We start from the raw sequence: 18,200 nt of genomic DNA, 5'->3' as shown, positions 1-18,200 counted from the left end.
ATGTGAACAGAAAATTACAAGATCGTCCATGTCAGGCCCGTTATTCTTCTCCCAGAAACCAGCTGTCACGAGAAATTATTTTTCTCTCCATCCATTAAAGTAAGGTATTCTTTCACTGAAATAGCCACAGTATCAGTTTAAGACATTTAGCATAATACTCTTACCAAATGAATGGCAATAATAAGGCATTGGGCTACTTGTTTGTAATTACTTTTATGAGTACTACCCTCTTAATTTAGTTCAAAAGCAGACACTTTGTAAATACCACTGGCCGTATCACAGCAAGCCACAGTGATTTCAACTGACAAATGTTGTGTTTTATAACATTGGAGGAAATAAATATTCAAGTCTGTGAACACATCATATTTATTCCATCAAAACTTGTATTTTCATAGTTTATGCCACTATTTTACTCATTCTCTCTCTTTTATTGCTAAACTTTGTTACTAATGTATACTATCATACAACCAAATATACAAATACTAACAAAAGGGATGTATATTGGCTGGATTCTCAACTGGTTCACAGATAGGATGCTGGAATATCAAAATGGGGGGAAGTTACTTCTACAAAGAGACCAGTCATCAGTGGAGTCCCCCAGGGTTCTGTGTTGGGACCTCCCCTATTTGCTACTGGCTCTTACTTTAAATACCAAAGGGTTCTAGCTGACTATGTTTGCAGATGACTGCAAGCTAGGAACAATCACTGAATCCCAAAATGACTTAGGCACCCTGTAGGAAGCTTTGATCCAAAGAAATAACTGGTGCTCAAATTATGTAATGAAACTAAATACCAAAAAATCTATTACAGTATCCTTTGGGAACCACCACATGAACAATTCTCTCCTAAGAGTTGACACAGTTAAGGGATATGGGAGCTTATGTGAACAGTGAACAAACGTTCAACCAAAAGGTGTTCATTGTCATAAGAAAGTCCTTTTACACTGCACAACTTATAAACAAAAAGATTATGTCTAGATCTAGAGATGTCATTGTTCCCCTTTACTCAGCCCTCATTAGGCCAGTCATTGAGTATAATGCCCTCTTTGGCATATATCTGTCCAAACACAAGCAACAACAAGAATGCTCACAGAGAGACCTTACTAAAAGGATACAAGGGCTAAATAATATGGCCTACACTGATCGAATTAAAGCCCTGTCACTATACTTGATATTCTATAAGATTGCTAAAAGTTGACCTGTGTCTGGCATACAACGCATCCTCTGACCCAATAGTGATGGATTTACTGCACATCAGCTAGTCAAATGTTATCAGAAACACTAGCTCTGGGAATCTAAACCTCTTCTGCAGCATTAGCAGGACAGTTTGTAGAGAGAAGTACATCTCACAGATGATACTGCTGCTCTGGTGCAGACTCATCATGCACATAAAACAAAGCTAATCCCTGCTCATATTCAATGGTAACTTGAATTTATAGATGGGAAACAAAACATTTCCCTCAAGATTGCCCCCTGTACTACTACTACTGGACAGATGCACTTCTTTAATGCTTTATCATATGCATGGCTCCCTCACATTATCTCTGGTATGATTCCAGTTTTTCTCACTAGGGGGGATATATAATTATCAACCATGGGATGATTAAGACCAATCTGACACCAAATGGAATAGGTTAATTCAAGCACCAAAAGGTAAATTGGCTAGGCTTAAAATGGCCTGAAATGTCAGGTAGCCTAGTACTTACCTATGAACCTATGATTTAAAAGGAACCCCTGACAAAGGAACTGAAATTAGCAATGAAAAAGATGAACTCTGACACAGTAGTAGCTATGGCCTGCATCAAAGATTTTTATGCTAGCTAGCAGTGGTGCTGAAAAGAATCCAACCCCTTGGAAGTAGGCCAAATACAAATATTGTTCATTTACTCTTGTGCGTTTTCTTGCATTTGGCTTCTTGGAAGAAATAAGGATCTAGACAACTCGCAGCTGATATGTGGCATCCATGGCTATCAACAGAAGTAGTGTAGCTATGCGGCCAGCTGAAGGGAGTGAAGATTTTGGTGGTGCTTGCTAGACATATGAGTCAACAGGGTTCTGAAGGGCTTCAGAGAGACTATGTCAGAAGGTAAGGCAAAAGGAAAAGGAAACAAACTTACTGAGGTCAAAATGGAGCAATAAGAATGAATATGGACTCCTGTTAGGTTTCCTGAATAAACTTGGATATATGGTGAAATGAAGTAAAAACACAGAGGAGTCCTGGGGCTACATCTGGCAACAGCATCTTTAGGCTGCTTCACCACTGTAGGAGATCAGGGATTACAAACAGCTGCATTTGATTTTGGTTAGGGATACACTGATTTAAAAGCTTCTTTGTTTCTGACAAACTGAGGGATCAATTATGTGGTATCATCAAATAATGGCTGACCCTATCCACAAGAGTTGGCTTCCTCGGGAATATGGGTAGTTATCAGAAGGCATCTGAAACAACCTATGCCCACAACTTCATGGCTTCCTGTCAGAAAGGATAAGAATGGGGATAACAACCATAATCTAAGTATGGATCGCAACTATACCAAAGGATGGAGTTCAAAGACCTAGGTTGACTTATGGACTATATTTCTCATAGACGCTTTAAAGTCAAAATTAGTTTTTAAGCCTTTCAATCAGCTCCATCCATCAAAGATGTACCCCAAAGGTCCGTACAGTCACCTTTACTACTGTCTCTCTTTATCAACAGGCTATAAACTGATTGATATCTTGTACTTTTCTTATAGACAGATGACACATATTAGATACTATATACAGTTCCTAACCCTCTCCAAACACTATCAAAATTGATCAAGAAAAACACCTTGGTCTTCTAACTTGTTATAAACAAACTTACTTTATAATGTAATAAAAAAACTCAAGACCACATTTTAAGGCAATGTTTTTTGACAACAAACCACCCCCCTTGTGTTGCATTTGCCTCGTTTTATATACTAGTTTAACTGTCTTACTATTCACACTGAGTAATCATAATGTGACTGCCTTATTACTACAATGTTTGTAATACGAGCTGAGCCTGCAATTGGTCAGATTTGATCAGTGCTGTCCCGGGGACTAAAATTAAACAGAATAAAATAAATAAAATACATGAATACATAAAAACTGCAAATATGTTAATATTCTGTCTTCCTTGGATTAATATATGCAACTGCCCACTTGAACTCATATGACAGTGTATGGTATGGCTGTGAAAAAAAAAGCATAACATCTATATAACAAGAACTGACAGGTATACAAGCTTCATCCTTACAAAGGGAAAACTGTTACAGTATACTCTCTGTCTGTCACTGTTTGTAGCAGAAACAAGGTGGTTGCTTTGGTCAGAATCTAATGTAATGGCCCAAGAAGTGTTACCTCAAACTATATCATAATGAAATCCACTTTGCCACCATTTACAGGACCCATTATGAAATTCCAGTTTCATTTTTGCACTCAACTGCTCAGAATTTCCAAATAGGCACTTCACTTGAGGATTTGATCCAAGTCTTTTTGAAAACCTCTTTATTAAAGCTGGAAGACATCATCTAAATTATAGTGTAGAAGTACTGCTTACTTCCCTTCCACTTTATAACTATAGCTATGTGACTTTTTTTGTGTTTTTTCCTCGCATTTTACTGCCAATGAACTGTTAAAAGAAAAATGTGTTTGCTTATAAACACCCTACAGTTAAAAACATCCTTCATTACAAACTGTTAAATGTGTTATGGAGTCTAAAGAAAACCGGACTACAAAAAAGTATTTATATTTTCAGGGATTTTGAGCAAACATATGAACCAGCATATCACTGCAACATAGGTAACAGAACACCACTATATAAATCATATGCTCCTGAAATCCACAGGGGTGTTTCTGTGAACTATTGGAAAGGATGGGGTTCCACTGTCCTTCCCCATTACGATCAGAACCTGAACAAAAATGTCATTACAGAATTTGTAGAATACTGGAACGTTAAACTCAATAAAATAAGATAAATTTGTGAATGTGTGACATAAAATATGAAACGTGCTATTTGCCTATAAAATGTCTTCTCCTGAAGGACAAAAACCCATTAGAAAAGGTTCTCTGAACTTCTAATAAGATCACCAGCAAAGTGTGATTAATATGAAAATATGCCTAGAATACAGATAGTGACACCGAAGCTGGTAGCCACAGAGTGTGGAAATAAATTAGAAGTAAGTCATTGTGAAATGGCTCTGAGAAGAATCAATAACTTGGTACTCGTGCCAACAGACAGGTAGCAACAATACCATGGCCAGATCACTTAATACAGTGATACCAGGCAAGGATGTACCCATGCAATAGGTTAGCTGGCGCTAATTAAAGAACACAAAACTGCTCAAGAATGTGGATGATTCAGTATTTAGACATGACTGCAATAATGGAACCATGTGCAACCTAAATGAGAGGCTATCATAGATAGTCTTTTATTTAAGACTGAGAGGTGTGAAAGCCCCAAAGTGTGAGAAACAAGCTTTTTAACAAAAGGGATGAAAAAAGCTTTTATTCAAATTCTGCTTAATTATTTTAAGTTGTACTTACAGTGACCTTTGTTGATGATACTTTTTTGTACTTTACTGCTTTTTCCATGTTTTGGCCAAAAAGGTTATCTGTTTACATTTTTCAGTTTGTTCTGGGACCTTACTCTTGTAGCTTCATTTGCAGTTGAGGGAAGATCATGTATTACTACAAGATGTTAGCATCTTTTATACACTATACTGCACTTCCATCTCCATAAGTAGAATTACTTGTAAAAGCCAGCTGTTTGCATTTTGACCCCTTTCTGGGGCCTTAATCTTCAGTTTCTTTCCTAGTTGTGGCAGAACAGTGAACTACTGCCAGAGTTGAGCCTCATTTGGTAATTTATTACAGATTTTTTTTTTCCATTAACAAAATTACTTGTAAATTTTTGCATAGTCTGATGCCTTGATCTGTAGTGGGTTAGCAGTAGTGGCAGTATTAGGAATTCAGCTCTAGGACTAGTGCTTCAGTACTTTTACAGCTGTTTATATTCCAGTCGTGCTGCTAGAGTCTTATATTCTGCTTTTAATTTACCTGTTTAAAGTTGCATTCCAGTGCCATTTGGTTTACTTTGCTACTGTTTTTATCCATGTTCTTTGTGTCTGCCCCAGCCCCCACTCAGACATTAAGCTAAAGTTTGTGAAATTCTAACCTACCTGAAGTCACTGACCTGTAGTTCAGAGTCATAGGACTGGAGCTCCAATGATGGCTTTATTTGATTGGATTATTCTCTACAAAGTCTAATTATATTTAGCACAAAGCTAAACCCAACCAGGTCTTTTATTCAAGACTCTGAGAAATGTGGAGAGCCCAGAATTGTGAGCAATAAGCTTTTCTTCAAAAGGGGAGTAAAAGCTTTTATTTAAATTCTGCTTATTTTAAGTTGCACATGTAGTGAACTGTGGGGTGTTATGTTTTCTATATTTTTCTCCATGTTTTAGCCAATAAGGTTACCTATTTGTATTTTTTTAGTTTGCTCTGCGACTTTGGTCTTGTAGCTTCATTTTCAGTTGTGGGAATACTGTGTATTACTGGAAGATTTTAGCATCATTCAGACATTATACTTCACTTATACCTCCATAAGTAGAATTACTTGTAAAAGCTAGCTGTTTGTATTTTGACCCCTGTCTGGGGGCCTTAATCTTGTAATTTATTTATTTATTATTTTATTTATTTTACATTTGTCAACCGGGAAAGTCCGACTGGCTACATATCCATTTTCAGCGGAGGCCCAGGGAGAAAAGCTCCAAGTAACAGATAAACATTTAAAATGCAGGTTACAGTGATATTTAGCAATTTAACAAATATAAAAAATTAATTACATTCACAGTTGTGACAGAACTGTGAAATACAGCCAGATCAGAGTTTTATTTAGTTGTTTATTGCATTTCCCATAAAGAGCATTGCTAGTAAATTTCTGCATAGTCTGGTGCCTTATTTTTATAGTTGTTTATATTCCAGTTTTCTGCTAGAGTCTTATATTCTGCTTATCATTTACCTCCTTAAAGTTGCATTCCAGTGCCTTTCTGATTACTTTGCTACTGTTTTTCCCCTGTACTTTGTGTCTGATCCAGCCCCCACTGAGATTTTAAGATAAAGTTTCTGAAATTCTAACCACAGGACTAGAGCTCCAATATTATCTTAATCTGATTAGATTCCTTTCTAGGAAGTCTGCTTCTTTCAGTCTGAACATTTTCCCCCAACTCTTCTAACCTTTTTCTGTTATGGTTTTAAAAGGCTGTTTCTTTGGCTTCCACCCCTTATTGTAATCAGGCTTTATAAGTCCCCCCACCCCTCTCTCATTACTATTGTCTGTTGTGTAAGCTATTTAAGAAATGTTCCCATCCACTGCTTTGTATGTATCCATAACACTAAGTGCCTATCCAGCAAAACAGTATTGCTCTTGAGTAAATGTTATCTATAAAACTAGCATTAAAACTGAAACCAGTAACGTAGAGTGGCTAAAGTAAAGCCACTGCCTGGAGACAAGTTTAGAGCAGCTAGTTTGCACATTAAATAGCACTATCAAATCTTATCACAATCTAACGCCACACCCCAAGGACCACCCAAGGAGAGGAGACCTCCATATAATAAAGTCCATAACCTATGATAGCCCACCCAAATACAGATCTGGGCAACACAGCTATGCAATTTTTAAATGTCTCCATAGCCATCTTGGTGGATATTGGGCATCCTGAGACAAGGTAGCAACTGTCTCATGTTCACAGACAACCACTTAATCCTTAAAAAAAAAAACAGTATGGGAAAGATGCACACACAACTTCACTGGTTGCAAAAATCTCACATGTAAGCAAGGTTGTCAAGAACACACACACACTACATCCACCACACTTACTGCCCACCACAGCCATAGACCAACTTATGCCGAGACACTAAAAGGCAATTTCCCAAACTTCAAAGACCTGCCCATCCTCAGCAAGCTCTAAAACATTTAAGAAAAGCAATATCAAACACCACACCTACACCCTTTGGAGTCCCAAAGGCAATGCCCATAAAGCAAACAAGCACATTACCCAAGACTCTTGTCATAGGAAACTCCATTTGAACAACACAAAGATTCTCCACTCACCAGACTGAACAAGGATAAGATAAAGGTAAGTTGCTTATCTGGAGCCAGGATCTACCAAGCAACTCATTCTCTCAGGTTACCACACCCCAGGTACCAGTACGATTCTACCATAGTCCATGTGAGCATTAATGACCTGAGACGTACCTCCCTGGACTACATGAAAAGAAATATTACTGATCTCTCTGAATATGTGTTTCAGGAAGATATGCCCCACACTGAGCATCATTCTACCTTCACCAAGACGAACAAAAGATGACTGACTTCAATAAATAGTTTAGTTTCTGGTGTCTTTTCAGGGAGATTCAATATTTGTCAGCATGGGAGGACATAGTTAACAAACCAAGTTGCTTTGCAACGGATGGTCTACACCTGTCTCCACTAGGCTTCTGAAACTTTAGCCACTGCCTAAGACCCAGTTTTAGGCAATGCCAAATTGGCAAACTTACTGACATAGCACATAAAATAAAGGTATTACTGCTCAATGCAAGGAGTCTAACCAAGAAACGCCATGCCCTACAAGTTCTCCTCACTCTGGAGAATATAGACATCTCTGCAGTTACAGAGACATGATTTAAATCTGTAGAAAGTACTCTGCCAGTGCAAGGCTTCTGTGCCTTCCACATATTTAGACCATCAGCTGCACAGACAGGGGCAAAAGTTAGGGGGGTCTCAATCTACATTAGCAATAAGTACACCTCTAGGCTGGTTAAACAGGATGATGCCCTGGAGTTTACCCATGTGATACCATGGACAAAGTCCCATACCATATCCTAGCATGTTATAGGTCACCCTCTATGTACCAAGAATCCCATAGCTTGAACCTAGACCTTATGGAGACGCTAACCATTAAACCAAATACCCTATTCATGGCAGACTTTCTTTAACTACCCTCTACAGACTAGGAAACATACAAAGAGAAACTCACAGGCACAAAGATTCCTGGACTTTATTAACACAAATACCTCTATTCTGTGCACACAACTACCACAGGTTCAAACATACTGAACCCAGTACTCACCAATATGGGACAAAGCTGCACATCCCCTAGTGTCATGTCCTCACTGGTGAGTTTGGATCACAGAACTGTCTCATTTGAAATAAAAATCAACTCAGTATCCCCAGCAGACCCCATAACAGTTAGGAATTATTCCAAATTAAACTACATCTTAATAATATCAATGTCCCTCCTAACCCTGAGTTCACAGCAACCTATGCAGAATTGTGTACAGAGATCCTGTACAACCATGTGCATGGAAGCTTCTGTACCTAGTAGAAGTAAGCCCAAAACAGTCTCTAAAAACAAACCTCGCGGGCAGAATCCCAACCTTAATACAGTATACAACAAAATGAAAATGTCTTGGCTTAAATAAGGAACAGCAACACCCATACTGATGAGAGCTCCCTAATTAAACTAAACAGGAAACAAAGATGACTAATTTAGTCCAACAAGGCCAATTACAGGGTCACGATAGCCTCACGGGCTAAAAACACCCTCAAGGCCTTCTACAGATATGTCTGTAACGTCAAAGGCAGCACACATCAATGTGTTGAACTGGTGTTTCAAGGTGCAACCTTCACTGAGCAGATTGACACAGCAAATCTGCTGGCTGATAAATTCAACTTGCATGTCACCTCCCCCCACACCCTCCAACTCCACCCATGAAATACCTACAAGCACAGCTTCTCAACTATTAGCAGGGAGTAGGTCCTAGCAGCACCCACTAAAGCCAAAAACACAGCCACAATGAGCCCCAACACTATCACAGGAAGCCTCCTAAATGGCTTGAAATATGACATATCAGGACCACGTGAGTCACTTTTCAACTATAACCTCAAAGCAGACTTTGTACCACAGACATGAGAATAGACCACTGCAACGGTTAGCCTCTTCACAATGGCACACCATCAACTGACCCCAGAAACTAAAAACCTATTAGTCGGACTAGTTTAATATGTACTCCAATATGCAGTAAACAAACCAAGAAAAAATACATACTGCAGAGGCTCCAAACCACATTTGCAGCAGAAAAACAATTCCAGAGAAACACTTAGAAGCTGAAAAAACATTAAATTTAGCTCATTTGTTTTAATAAGTACAAAACTTCTTCAGATAAAACAGTGAAAATCCAAGCCAGTTAAAAAAGGAAGCTTATATAACAAGGAAACTCATATAACATCCTGAGTCACATGAGAACCAAAACCTCTTTCACTCATAGAAATTTAAAGCTATACACCTCTATTAAAATTATTCACTTAATCTCTAATAACATAGTGTCCCATGGTTGTTATTGTTGCACAACAAGAAATTCAAAGAAATCCATTTAGGAGACTGAATATAAAAATGGACTACTGAAAGGGAACCAACATTTTAAAGGTTTTCTTTTTAGAGCATTAAGTTTTAATAAACAACCAATGGAGGTGTGACCATTAAGTCCAGGTCAGCTGTTATCTTGCAAATAAAGCTGCCAAAATAGCTCACATTTTTTTAAAGTACAGCTGCCATGGACTTCTCTGTTCACCTTGTGTGACTTTCTCAATGATCACAAATTTAAAAGAATGACCTGGAACATAACTGGCATGTTTTGCTAATGCATTTGTTCCCTTATTGGTTTTAATGTCATTTATGTGTTCGTACACACCGTCCTTTAACTTGCGTTTGGTTTTACCAATGTTAAGTGCTAAACAATTTTGGCATACAGCTGCATATACTACACCACTAGTAAGACAATTAAATGAACCTTTTAATGTAAAAGTATGACTGCCTATCTTGAATTCTTCACATACCATAATAAATTTACAGACAGAACAAAAGCCGTATTTTGCCATTTTACAGTTCTTTTTGGGAAAAAAATGTGAAAACCAACATGTTCCACTATTTTCTTTAAATTACAACCTCTGCTTATACACTATGTGGGTTTATCACCCAACTTGCTCAAAATATTTGTTCCCTTCTTCAACAGGGTCCAGTTATTCTCCAAAATTCTCTTTGTGTCTCCATTGTCCACACTAAATGTAGTAATAAAGGCTCTGCTATAGTTGAAGTTCCTATGACACATTGTCATGCCCCCCCCCCACCTCTGATGTGAGGAATTGTGTAAAAAGTGGTTCCACTGTGGAATGTTGGGAAGCTATATATGTTGCACTAGACTTATCCTGAAGAATGTAGGCAAAAAAGATTTATCTCACGTTTATTGATGGCTTTATACATCAACTCATGGATCAGACTAGATGGGTAATCTCTGGCCAGGAACATAGACTTGATGTGTTTGCACTCATCCAAGAAATGTTTGAATTGTGATACCATGTGTGCAGCTGTCACAAACTGGCCCTTGATCACTGTATGTTTCTTGTGGAAGGGGTGGGAGCTGGAATAGTGAAAATAAGTGTTCAAAAAAGTTGTTTATGATGAATTTTGGATACAAATATTTTTTGTTGGGGATCCTTAGTCAAAGAGATGTCCAAATAAGCAATAATGGAAACACTGGTTTTAAAGGTAAATTTGAGCAAGTCAGTTGTTTGGTTGAGGTACTCGAAAAATTTTGAGAATTCATTCAAGTCTCCTTCCCAAATGAGAAAAATGTCATCCAAAAAGCATGTGTACATTTTACAAAAATTCATGTATTCTGACTTGAAAAGATGTTTTTCTTCCATTTCAACGTAATAATGTTTGCTACAAGTCCACCACATGCAGCTCCCATAGCAACTCCTGTGGATTGTAAAAAATACTCATGGTCGAAAATGACATAATTATTCCTTAGGATGATCTCTAATAATATTTCAAAGGTGTTAATAAGGTCTTGTGGGATGCCTTTAACATGCAAGTAAACCACTGTAAATCGACATCATGGGGTATAACATTATACAGATCCTTCACATCCATTGTTTCAAGAAATGAAGTTGTCATTATACTCCAGTGAGTTAATTTTACTAAGGAAATCACAAGTCTTTACAAATGTGATCATCTTGTATGATTAAATAATTTAATTTTTCATCCAGGTATTGTGCACAAGGGCGTGTAATCAACCCTCTGCTGTCAACAATGGGTCACATGGGGGTTTTTTGGAGACATTTGTGAATTTTTGGAACCCCAAAAATCACAGGTATAATGGGGGACTGTGCATTCAAATTACATTCCTGAATATCAATCTGCTCGTCAATAAATAAATCCTTGAGGGTATCCCTGACTTTTCTGTATGGAGTATTCATTTCATTTAAGGAAACCTTGGTATAAAAATCACCTGCTATCAGATTATGTACCCTAATATTATAATCTGCCTTGCCCATAACTTCTAATCCCCCTCCTTTATCTGGTTTTATCAATCTCAGAGCATGATTGTTCAGTTCTTTAAGCAGAACCTTTTCACTAGAAAGCATATTATCCATGTAGCTATGCCTTCTTGTTTTACTGAAGATGTCTCGAAAGTCAATTTTGCACATCTTTTCAAAAAGGCATATAGTCGGGTGGACTAAAAGTTAAAAGTACTGGAAATCCTCAAAGGATCCAGAGTCATTTGAAGTGAATAATGTATTGAAATTTAATTTTCTTCTATACCGTTTGAAGTCCATAAGTAAATTTGGCAAATTAGCTCATTCACATGGTATGAAAGTTATACCTCATTCAAAAAGATTAGCCCAGTCCCCTCTAATATCATGGGAGGAGTAACTGAACACTTAAAGTCTCCTTTGGTGTTAAAAATAATTTTACATTCATTAAATAGTGCGGTAGAAGAAAAAGGAAATGTACTTAGTTCCAATGGTTGTTCCTGTGTTTTGAGTTGTGCCAATATGTTTGTTTCTTCGTGGATGGCGTCCGCTGCACCTGTTGGTTCCATGGAAAGTGATTCTGCCTCACCTGGATACTCTCCAAACACCGAGGGAATGGGAAGTTTAAAGGCTCATTGTAGTGAGAAGTATAGTTATCGCTGCAGTCAGTCTCCTGCCCAACTCTGTGTGGACATGTGTTAGATGAAGTATTACAATCGTAGTTAGCTCCAGCAGTAGAACCAAACAGATTCCCCCAGGTCTGTGAACTGGAAGAAGGGGGATAAGCTGTGTTATCCAAATATGTATGCTTGTCCTTTCAAGTTTTTTATTTTCCTATTTTTGATAGCATTCAGTTGTTCTTCAATACTCCTAAAGATCCATACATAATCAAATCTATATTGTTCAAATGTTAAGTCATGAGTGATGAGATTGTCCAAAGTATTTATTTCTCATTTAAGTTCATCTATTAACATCTTGTTGTGGTTAACAAGTAAGTGCATGTACTAACATCCATGCCAAAGAGTTTCAAGAGGTCAAGATGTAATGGAGAATCTTCCACCAACCTCGTAGGTAGTGCCAAATTCTTAGACTTTAGGAACCCTACACTCTTTGACACATTCCAAAAGAAAGGCATTTTCCAGTTGCAGTTTCTTCACTTTTAGTAATTTGTAATCAAATTCATCGCGAGAAGGTGGAGACTCCAAAAAATCATATTTCTCCTTAAAGCCAGTCTTTCTGGAAAGGAATCTCTTTGTGTGTGTGAGTCCATATGGAGGAGGGCAAAATAGGATCTCGGTGATTCAAAGTCAGAGTACTGCCATCTGGGAGTTGTGAAGCAGGTAAAAAACATCCCAAAAGTGATGCTTCTGCTCCTACACATTCCCCTCCCAACTGGAGGGGGGGGTTCCAAATGAGGAAATGCTATCAAGTCTCTGAGACAGCTGCTGTACCAACAGTGTGAGGTCTCCAATGGACTGTTGAAGGGAATGTAAGTCAGCTTCAGGAAATAACTGGGAACCGGTCAATCCTCCTGCAGCCATACATACAAAACAGACTCCAACACAGAGTAAACAAACCACAAAAAAAAAACATACTGCAGAGGCTCCAAATCACAGTTGGAGGAGAAAAACAATTCCAGAGAATAACTCAGAAGCTGAAAAAATGTTTTATTTTAGCGCTTTCGTTTTAACAAGTACAAAACTTCTTCAGAAAAAACAGTGAAAAATCCAAGCCAGTTAAAAAGGAAGCTTATATAACAAGGAAGTTTATATAACATCCTGAGTCACATAAAAACCAAACCCTCTTTCACTGATCGAAATTTAAAGCTACACACACCTATTAAAAGTCTTCACTTAATCTCTTAATAGTGGAGTAATATATGCTGTTCTATGCCAAAAGTGTTTAGGAATTTACATCAGTAACATTGAATGCAAGTTAAAGGACTGTGTATATGAACACATAAATGACATTAAAATCAATAAGGGGAAAAAATGCATTAGCAAAACATGCCAGAGATACTCCAAAAACATGCCAGAGATACTCCAGGTCATTCCTTTAAATTTGTGATCAATGAGAAAGCCATACAAGGTGAATGCAGAAGGTCCGTGGCAGCTGTATTAGACAAACATTTGCTATTTTGGCAACTTTATTTGCACACCAACAGCTGGCCCATACTTAATGGTCACACCTCCATTGGTTGTTTATTAAAACCGAATGATCTAAAAAAGATAAAGTTTAATATGTTGGTTCCCTTTCAATAGTTCATTTTATATTCAGTCTCCTAAGTGCAATTTTTTGAATTTCTTGTTGTGCAACAATAACAACCATGGGGCATTATGTTATTTAAGAGATTAAGTGAATAATTTTAATAGGGGTGTATAGCTTTAAATTTCTAGAAGTAAAGGAGGGTTTGGTTCTCATTTGACTCAGGATGTTATACAAGTTTCCTTTTTAACTGGCTTTGATTTTTCACTGTTTTATCTGAAAAAGTTTTGTATTTGTTAAAATGAAAGCGTTAAAAATCACACTTATTTTAGCTTCTGAGTGTTTCTCTAAAATTGCTTTTCTGTTGGAACTATGGTTTGGAGCCTCTGCAGATTTAGTCTAATATGTAATGCCATGAATGAATTGCCAACAAAATGATCAATAATGACACGCTACCTTCAGACTCTGGATCCAACCAAGTTTGGCTTTGTCAAGGAAAGGTCATGTCTACTAAATCTGTTGGACATATCTTAAAGAAGGTCACCAAGGCAATGGATGAGGGGAAAACAGTGCATACTGCTTACCTGGACCTAGCTAACCATCTGAAGTATTTGATACAATACCCCAATTCGATATAATAGACAACTTCACCAAACTGGGCATAAACCCCTATACAACTCGCCGGATTGCCAACTGACTCACAGACAGGACATAGGAAGTCAGGACTGGTGAGACCATGTCCAGTAAGAGGCTGGTCATCAGTGAGGTACCTTACAACTCAATGCGGGGATCACTCCTATTTGTCATCTACTTCTCAGAGGTAAATTCTAATGTCAAAGGCCTTTAGCTGATCAAGTTTGCAGGTGACTGCAAATTGGGAGCTATCATAGAGTCCCCCCACATCACAAACATCTTACAAGAGGATCTACCACAGACAAATGACTGGTGCCAAAGTCACAGATTAAAACTCAAGGTCAAGAAATGCATTATATTGCCTTTTGGGAAAATGGCCACCCGGGTTAATTACTCCACTGATAAAACATCCCTATGAGTTGATGCAGTAGGCAGGGATCTGGAAACCTATGTAGACAGTAATCTGGCCTTTGACCAACATGTGGCCAAGGTAGTTAGAAAATCATTCTATATTATCCAACCTATACATAAGACATGACATGCAGTTCCAAGAAAGTCAGAATGATACTTTATTTGCCTCTTATCAGATCCAGCACTGAGTATAATGTCCCCTTCGGCATGTACTTGACTACACATATACAACAGTTGGCATGAACAAAAAGGTTCCTTACCAGGAGAATCTAGGGCATAAACATTGTCCTATATGGATAGTCTTATAGCCCCATCAGCCTCCTGCAGGTTACTGACAGCCAATCAGTGCCTGGCATACAAGTCATCCTCAGATCCAGCTCTGATGGACCTTTTGCACATCAACAAAACATAGAGCATCAGAACCACTAGATCCAAGGATTTAAATTTTGCTTGTGATATGCTGGCAAAACAGATATGTGTCTCAGAGCAATCTCCATGCTCTGGAACAGGGTCCCATCCATGTGAAGCAGAGTCCATTCCTAACCCTATTTAAGTGTAACCTTGACCAATGGATGGGAAATCAAAAATTCACTTCAGATCTGAGCCCCGCATCTCAGACAGACAAAGACAGCTGGTAACTATGCCCAAACCAAATATCCTTCCCCCACATAACCTTTAGAAACTTCCTAACATACCCCCTTCCTTATAAGTGTCCAAGATATACAGGGACACAATTAGGTTGCGCAGCTAGGCTTATAAAGGCCCCTGTGGTAATTGGCTTGGTATACACCTATGTATTTAAGAAACCTCTCCTGTATCTTACACAGAACAGTTTGTAGAGAAAGGTACATCTCTCACAGGTTACTTCTACTTTGGAACAGGCTCCCCCATCCATGTAAAGCAAAATTCATCCCTGTCCCTATTCAAGCGTAGCCTGGCTCTATGGATGGGAATAAGCACACTTTCCCCAGGACTGCCCCAGGTACTACCTATGGACAGAGGCAGCACCTAAATACTCTTTACTACACTTTGGCCCTTGTAAACACTGAGTGGTATTACTGCAGAAGTAATTACTGTCTCACCCAGACCTAATCGCTATCCTGTGGGTAGTATATAAACATTTGAATTAGGTAAGGGTAATTTGAACTAAAGGGGCAACTGGCTAGGCTTAAAATGGCCAGCAAGGGCAGTTAGCCTAGTATTCACCTATGAACCAATGAACCTATGAGCTGTAATATTTTTTACTTCATCTGCCATGAAAACAAGAAACCATCACTCAGAGGACCCACGTCCAAACATTAATTACCTGGCTACTAATTTCCTGCTTTAGAGATGTAGAATGCTTTGATGCTATGTTGTAGTGATTGTGGGCTATGAAAATGTGTCATTTATTTTGCTGGAGAGGGTTTTTAACCATCTAAGTACAGAACAGTGCAGACATTCTCTGAAACAGAGAAAAAACAGGATTATGAAAATAATTTGTAACTAAAGATGCAATATTAGCAAAAAGGCATGTTTAGAAGACAGTATCATGTTAGCTCTGTACTTTGTCATGGTCACTTACTGTATATAAAGCTTGTAAATAATACAAATGTTTAGATTTATTTTTTGCAGGTACTTTGTTATTTCTGCAGATGCCTTTACTCAAAAAAGTATGCACATTTCTATCTTACTTATGGGAAAAAAACAAATCCCTCCTAACTAGGCTACTTATATTTTGCCACTGTATATTCTCTTTTGGACTGAGCCTGAAAAGTGTCAACTGAGATCAGTGTCATATCCTAGTAACAAATAAAAATAAATAACTACTATACATATAATTTAATTGCTGATTTTGTTTTCTTCTTTTTTCTTCATCCTCACAATTCTAAGTACATAACATTTAAATGCATGGCAACAGACTATCTTGTTTATCCTTGTATTAGTGTTTAAGCTTTAAAAAAATGAGCAAACATTTTTGATATTATGTACAAAATAAAAATAAAAGTGCTGTAAAGATAAATAAATTAAAACATTAAGTATCAAACATAAAACTGGCACATATTATACTATAAACTACTGAACAGTCCTTACAAATGTTCAATTGTCAGAGAAAACTAGACTAGATACTCCTAGTTGCAGTTCAAGTGTGGCCTTATAAATAGTGTTGACACAAATGTCCATAAATAAGTGGAGGAGACCGCACAAAAGTAAACTGTCCAGAAAACATCTGTTTTACTACTAATACACAAACATCCAAAACCATGACATAAGCCTGATGAAAACAATCACACAAGTCAAAGTGTCCATCTGGTGGCACAAGAAATCCATGTGCAGCTTCTTTGTCTGATGCCAGGGTAATCCTACGGGCTAGGCTTGTAAAGGCTCCAGGGCCATTAGCATAGTACACACATATGAACCTATTACTGGACTATTCTCAAAATGTGTTTGCTTTTTAAATACACTTCTACAGTGGGTTTATTATCATTCATTAAACCAACCAGTAAACATTCGACTGTACTACCTTACCTTTAGTAAAATGAATCCTTGTCATCTGTAGTCTAAAAAGTGGTCCTTTATTAACCAAATCATTATGCACTCCATCCCGTTCTTAAATCATTATGCATTCCATCCCGTTCTTCCTTCGTCTCCAAGATGCAGACTCCCACTCGGCCTTCTAAAGTCTTATGAATATGAATCACATGACCCTTTACCTTCCCTATACAGTAAGTCTTCCATTCTCTACTACTGATGCTGCAAAACTGCAAGATAATAAATCTCTGAATGTGTGTGTGTTGGGGAGTCTTATATGTCTGCAAACCAAAAAAAATGAAATTGCATATGCAACAATCTGAACTAAAGTTAGATTCTGTTAAGTATTTCTGTAGTATGAATTTGTTACTAAATTCTTCCTACACTTCAAATAGTAACAGGAAATTAAGCCCTTTACAAATCTGGGTAGTTAAATTCAAAATACCAAATAATGCATCTATCACACATTACGCCACAGATAGTATAAAGCAGTTTTTAGTTTTAGAGACACTTGTGGCTTTACTATATTTTCCTGTACCAACCTCTTCAAACTTCAGGTTACAAGTCAGGAAGGATCTCTCCAACAGCTGCTGTACACTGGGTACTTTCAGTGCATTGTCCTGCTCCATTATAATTTGATAACTGTAGCACTCTTGGATTTTATCGCAAGACCTAAATTTGTGACAACAAGCAACAGTATCAGCACCCTCAAATACAATAAAATAATATCATACACTAATACAGGAAAACAAGCTGTTGAAATTAAAGGCTTCATACTGTCTCTAGTCGAAGGTCATCGCACACAATGATCATCAAAACAATTCTCCAAACGTACACAATTAGTCCTGCGTGTATCGTAGGGCTGCAGGACCACACTCTAACTTATATAACCATCTGCTCATTCACACAGCTTTGTGAAAAAGGAAGAAATCTGAAGCAAAGCTACGAGTGACATTTCAGACAGCTGATGGCTCATTAGGAATCAGAAATGAAAAGCCCAAAATGCTTAAAGATCATGTGAACATCAGCAAACCGAAATGCAGCAGTTGCATATGATTCCA

At 37.8% G+C, this 18,200-nt stretch overlaps 1 protein-coding gene across 3 annotated transcripts in view; it reads right to left on the bottom strand.

Annotated features, from left to right (window-relative positions):
- Positions 1-18,200, bottom strand: part of LOC122817110 (ubiquitin carboxyl-terminal hydrolase CYLD-like) — a 363,020-nt gene that overhangs the window by 96,818 nt on the left and 248,002 nt on the right. For all 3 annotated transcript variants that reach the window (XM_044090288.1, XM_044090289.1, XR_006367148.1), the window contains exon 11: positions 17,682-17,811. In XM_044090288.1, coding sequence (XP_043946223.1) covers positions 17,682-17,811 — 130 coding nt within the window. The remainder of the gene's footprint in view (positions 1-17,681; positions 17,812-18,200) is intronic.

The sequence above is a fragment of the Protopterus annectens genome, chromosome 12.part0 (genome assembly GCF_019279795.1).
Source record: "Protopterus annectens isolate FY-2018-M chromosome 12.part0, PAN1.0, whole genome shotgun sequence".
Taxonomy (NCBI): Eukaryota; Metazoa; Chordata; order Ceratodontiformes; family Protopteridae; genus Protopterus; species Protopterus annectens.
This window is presented reverse-complemented; position numbering and strand designations above follow the sequence as displayed.